Raw genomic sequence first — 6000 nt, forward strand, 5'->3', positions numbered from 1 at the left:
TGTTGAACTGGGAAAAAAAAACGTGTTACACTGAAAATCCCAAAGAGGATACAAATATCGCAGGATGAAAGGGAGAGCCACAGAACCAGACACGGTGAAGACAGAGAGAAAGATGTCAACTTGGAAAGACAGAGAGTTTAGGTGATAAGGGCCGACGCAGGAGTGGATGAGCTGTAAACAGAAACACATGAACTACGCAGCTGTTGTATCCTGCGTCACCCGTCACCCCAACACTATTCAGATCTCTGGTTCTTGTGAATGTGTCTGAGTGGAGAATCTCCTGCTGGGTGGTTCATGTGTGGAGGGAAAACTCAGGAGAAAGTCCGGACCCGATTTTTGTGAATGTTTGCTTTACACATCTGTGGTCAAGGTTTTAACTTCCTTTTTGTCATCTTTGCTCTCAACAGAACACACAGGTCAGAAAGACTGAAACACAAGCAGCAGGTCACACTTGTTGCTGGAAGCACATGATTTGTCTATACCCCAAACATTAGTTCTTCTTTGGGAAGACACACATCAGGTACCATGTAACCTCAGAGCCCATATGGTTACACCACAGCCTATTGAAACAGAAGCATACATCCAGCTCTAGGGTCTCAGAGAGTTCCCGTCATAGTCTGCAACTCGCCTGCTTCCCAGGACTAATCTCACGTGTGATGCTATTTCACACTGATTCTCCAACCGAACAATCCTGGTCGCTGCTCGGCTGAAGCCAATGAGAGAAAACCTTATCAGACAAACCACATCATTCACAAAAATGCTTGTCCTTCTTTTCCGTGGAGGATTTCCGGAAGAATTCCCACATCTTCCACGTACAGGCGTTGAAGTTGTCTGCTTGTTTACACTGGGCGGTGGTAACATAGCACTGGAAGCATACATCTCAGTGGAAGGACTTATGCCGATGTCAAATCAACCATGATAACCAGCTGTGCTACTGGCCCAGCAAGCTTCTCCACACCAGCGTGAGTGATTCCACCATTTCCCTGCATCGGTGCTTTTGTTGCGCAATTCACCATTCCACCGAAACTCGTGTTTGCCGAGAACATGAGCCCGTAATGACTAAATGAAATCACAGAGCCAGAAAAAAAACAAGACAGAGATAATTGAGAGAAGAGTGGAGCCTTTGTAAAGAAGCCACTTGTGTGAGAAACTTCACTGACAAAAACAGGGAATTACGAGCTGGCAAATGAAATGAGCACAACAGCGGAGAGAAAGATCCCACTCGCTGATTACGTGGATGAGAGGGAACTTTCATCCTCACTTCACTTTCATCCTTCAACTGTCAGCGGTGTCTGTTCAATCTGTGCAACTTGTTCCTCCTCTTCTTGGACAGGCTTTCTATTAACTGAGCCCGATTACAATGTGACCCCTCCCCACCGCAGCAGCGCAGCCACACACCATATTCATTCATAATTCAATTCATTATAAGCCTAAGTGCATCCTTTATGATGGGGAGAATTACCAAGAGCCATAAAAACATCTTAAGGCTTTGCCCACACTGTTTTGTTTGCATTTGGAAACGCATCAGCTCTAATGCAGATCAGCTGACGTCCACACTATACTCCAGTGTATTAAAACAGAGACGTGTAGAAACGCTGCCGGCCCCACTTTAGTTTGAAAACTTTAATTTAATCTGGACGAGCAGAAACTGAGATGTTTGGAAACGAGGATGTAGACACTCACACCCGCTTTGCTGATTGGGTCTTTCATGGCCACTATGGAAGCCTTGGCTGATTCGTCAGTTACCTATAGGGTTGCCAACTCCCTGAAAAATAAATAAGGGACACCTCATTGGCAGGGCCGGCCGACCCAATATCCTTCACCTTTCCTGGCGTGGTGAATTTTTTTAGCCCCTTTTTGAATTAGTTGCATATTTTTGACATTCGACATGAACACATGGAAAACAAATAATTATCCAGCACTTCGCTTTAATAATAAACAAAATTGACTGAATAAAAAAAGAATCTTTCTTAAACAGAAACCTGTCTTGCTTAAATTAAAACAGTATACATTAATATAAAACAATAGAAAGAAAGCAGAACATCCATCCTGAAATAGTGCATTGAGCTCATTGATCCCAGAGCAGGACATTGCCCGGGAACAAGTTTACCGTAAATGTTCATATAAAGCGCCCTGTTATTCATTTTCCATTGGCATTTTACTGACCATTTTTTAAATCTCAAAGTAATACGGGACAAAGTGCATCCCTTTTCAGCTCAATACGGGACGGGTGCTTTTGTTTCTAAATACGGGACGATTTCGTTTTTCAAGGGACGGTTGGCAACCTTAGTTAGCTATCACATGACCCCCTTACAGAAGAAAACACCTGGCAGCCCCAGTGTAGAACGCAACATGGATAATCAGTTGCAATCGCTGCCGACTGTTGTCTTTGCTAACAGATGTTGTGCAGTTAAATTCTGCATTTTTACAATGATGCAACTGCTGACGTGGGTAGAAAACGAGATGTTATTCGAGCAATCAGCAGCAATTCTGCAAATAACAACCAAATGCTTCCTGTTTACACCGGCACCCTCATGACCAGACTACAGAGGGTTTCTAAGGCAGGGGAGGGGGTGAGTAGTATGAATGTATTGTTCAAACCAAAGGCCCCAGAGATGTACCTACTTTTATTAAATGGAGATTGATGAGAAATGCTTCATCTTTAAACAGTGTAAAACGGACGGGAACAATCATCAAATCTTTCTCACGATTGGCTTTGTTCACTATCTCCAAAAACAGTGTCTGTCAATAGGACATTCGGGCCCTCAGAAGTTCTTCTAATCGCTGCTGGGGCCCCTATTGGAAATCTATATCTTCCACCACACTCGCACAACTTCAAATGGCTGATGACAGAAAGGCTCAACCAAGCATGCTGCTGCTACAGCGGGACATACAGTAGAGCTGGAGACTGGCCCCTTGTTGTGTACAGAAATGCAGTAAATATTTGGCCCTGCACCCCCCACCCAAAGACTGCCAGCTGGCCAGAGGCACAGCTGACATCCCTGACACTCACAGGGGGAAACAGACTCCTGAAAAAAGTTCGGAAACAGGTCGGAAAAAATCTAAAAAAATCAGTTTGTCTCCAATTTACATCTGTGATGAGGTAGAATCTAAAAAGAAGTAGGTCACTACTGAGCCAAAACAACATGGAGGCCCAATGAAAGTGAGATACTGTGTCCAAGAATGCATTTGACATTTTAAAGCCTGTAAAGTTGGATCACCAACATTTAAGAAGCAGCTTGACTCAACCAAGTTTCAGGTATATGTTTAAAGCGAGAAACACTTCTGTTGAGGTCCGGTTGTTGATGTTCTAATAAACTTTTTTCAGATGTAAGTGTGTGTTTTGCTGTTTTCCTTGTGCTTTCATGCATTTTGTGGTAAATCTGCAGGTTTCTTCTGAAGGGAGAGGGAGAATGAACAGCGGATTCCAGAAGAGGGGGAAGTTTCCCTGAGAGAGGAAAGTTTCCCTGAGAGAGGAAAGTTACCTTGCAGGAGAAAGCCACGGTCTCGGTGAGGGAGTCGATCCTCTCGCTGTACTCGGTGAACTTCTTCTGATACTTCAGCGCGGTCATCTGCAGCTCGCTGTGCACGGAGGACAGCTGGGCCAGCAGGCTCTTCTCCCTCTTGTTGGCCCGGATGGTCTGCTTCTTGAACTCCCGGTCCAGGCTGAGGATCTTGCAGTGCATCGCAGTGTTGTGCGCCTTCAGGGCTCCCAGGCAGCAGTGGCCGCCGGACGCCTGCTCCCTGTGGGTGAGCATCAGCCCGCAGCCGCCCTCGCAGGTCCCCGCCGGCCGGTGGTCGCACGTCTCCCGGGAGTGAGCCTCCACGTCCCGCAGGGTGAGCACCTCGCCGCAGCCCGGGTTCCGGCACTTGGCCGGGCTGTAGGCGCACGTCTCGGTGTGCTCGGCCAGATGCTGCAGCCGGACCACGGCGTCGCAGCCCTGCGCCCGGTTGTCACAGCGGATCTCCAGCTTCAGGATGAGGTTCTTCAGCGGCAGGACGTGGTTCAGCTCCTTGGCGGAGATCCGCTGACACTGGACCGGGCAGCTGCTCTGCGTCACCACCCAGGGCAGCACGCAGCCGGAGCAGAAGACGTGGCCGCACGGAGTCGTCAGCGGGTCCTCCAGCACTTTGTTGCACAAGTTGCATTTGAAGTCCGGGTCCACGGTGCCCTTGAAGCGGTCCAGCTCGAAGCCCATGGTGTCCACACAGGGGGAAAGAGTCCAAACCCGAACTTGTGCGCTCCCACCCCCGCGGATCAGAGTCGGAGCAGTGGTTGTTTTCAGCTGGTCATTGGTGAAGCGCTCTCACACACACTGGGCTCTCTCTCTCTCTGTCTCACACACACACTCACACACACACACACACAGACTGAGCTCTCTCTCTCTCTCGCACACACACTGAGCGCTACACTCCGCTCCGCTAATTGACACACTTTTGATGCCTTCAAGTCCGCCTCGGAAAGTCACACTTTCTAAAAGTTGGAAACAAAGTTTGTAACTCTGAGAGGAATAACTTTAGTTCACTTTTTCAAGAAGAAACAGTTATTTTGTGGAAGTGCAAAATAAAAATGACCCCGTCTGACTTTAAGAATTTAAGCGGAAAGTTACAGAAAGTTACAGCAGTCATTTATTCCTCAATATGTTAAGATCAGTTGATCCCACTGTACTTGTGGTCTTTGTTTAAAAAAACCCCCATCAAATTCATAGACTGTTTGACTGTGACTTTAACAAGTAAACGCATAAGTTCTTGCAGTCAGTGAAGGCATCACTCATTGGGGCGATCATTTGAATACCGTATCTACTATGTTAAGTGCGCAGATAGTAAATAAGTTACTTAATTGAAAAAAACAAATATAAAATTTGGGTCCAAACAAGATGAAAGGCATTTATAAGCAAAACAAAACATTTCTAAAACAAACAAAAAGGATATTAAAAGAAAGCTCACTGGAGCTATAATGTTGCAAGAGAAGTATTTAACATAACTGAGGTTTGTTGATTTGTGTTCACAAAGAGTGAACTCAGTTTCATCGGAGTCGTGTCCATATTTCATACGGACATCCTGTGTGAGAGGGCACACAAGTATGTGTCCCTTGTTCTGTGTGGCAGTCTTACAGAAACACACACACATACACGATTTTCAAAGTTTGGTAAACAAATATATGTGGTGTAGCACATATTTAGATTATAAAATCTAACTTTTTTAAAGCAGTGTCTGATTATTTATTTGGAGCCATTTAACACTCCTTGGTTGCAATTTACTGGCTGAAAATATCGGCCACCTAAAACTATAAAGATGAACGGGAGGTGTTATAAATTCCACCCACTGTCTTCAGTTACGCTCTTCATACTGTAGCCTATAGTGCTACTATCGTAGTTTTTCAATGCCAGGCTATAACTAAACATACCACACATAAGTATGTCTACACGATGAACTGCCAGAATGGAGTGCACAGGCCTAAATGTGAGATAAGGTGACATGACAGTCAGAAAGTTAAAACTGAGCGGCTGAGTGTTCAACACTTGTGAAAACAAGCAACTTTGGAAGGACACTAGCTGTACAACCGCAAGCGAAGACGTTAATGTTGCAACAGACTTTGACTGAGGAGGAGATCAGGTGAAAGTCTGGGGGCCAATCGACCTGCATCATACTATGTGGCAGGAAAAAAATAATATTTGAGGCGCCGCCGTTAGATTTGTGTTGAGCGCATCTCTCACAACCCTCTGCATGTAAAGGAAGCGTGGTAATAAACTTTTTTTTATCCACCCTCAGATTTGGCTGCATTTACAATCCCAGCAGGAAGTCATAGCGTGTGGAACGTATTTGAATTGTAGATGAAACTCCAGTGGTGAAAGAAAAGCATCTGCTGCTCTCCGCAGAAACGGCGTTTGTCGGGTCTGACCCTGTCTCGATTAGACACCCGTTCCTACCAGTCGCCTCCTCTTTTCGGAAATCCAGTTTTATGCAATGCCATGCTCAATAAAACCTTTCCATATGTGC

The 6000-nt window shown here is 45.7% G+C and overlaps 1 protein-coding gene across 2 annotated transcripts in view; it reads right to left on the reverse strand.

Annotated features, from left to right (window-relative positions):
- Positions 1-4199, reverse strand: part of pdzrn3b (PDZ domain containing RING finger 3b) — a 102874-nt gene extending 98675 nt beyond the window's left edge. The window contains exon 1 of one of the 2 annotated variants that reach the window (XM_061070164.1): positions 3491-4199. In XM_061070164.1, the coding sequence (XP_060926147.1) occupies positions 3491-4199 (709 nt within the window). Of the gene's footprint in view, positions 1-3485 lie in introns of both variants that reach the window. The other variant, XM_061070163.1, reaches the window with a different exon arrangement.
- Between the last annotated feature and the right edge of the window lie 1801 nt (positions 4200-6000).

Source organism: Limanda limanda, chromosome 4 (assembly GCF_963576545.1).
Source record: "Limanda limanda chromosome 4, fLimLim1.1, whole genome shotgun sequence".
Classification (NCBI taxonomy): domain Eukaryota; kingdom Metazoa; phylum Chordata; class Actinopteri; order Pleuronectiformes; family Pleuronectidae; genus Limanda; species Limanda limanda.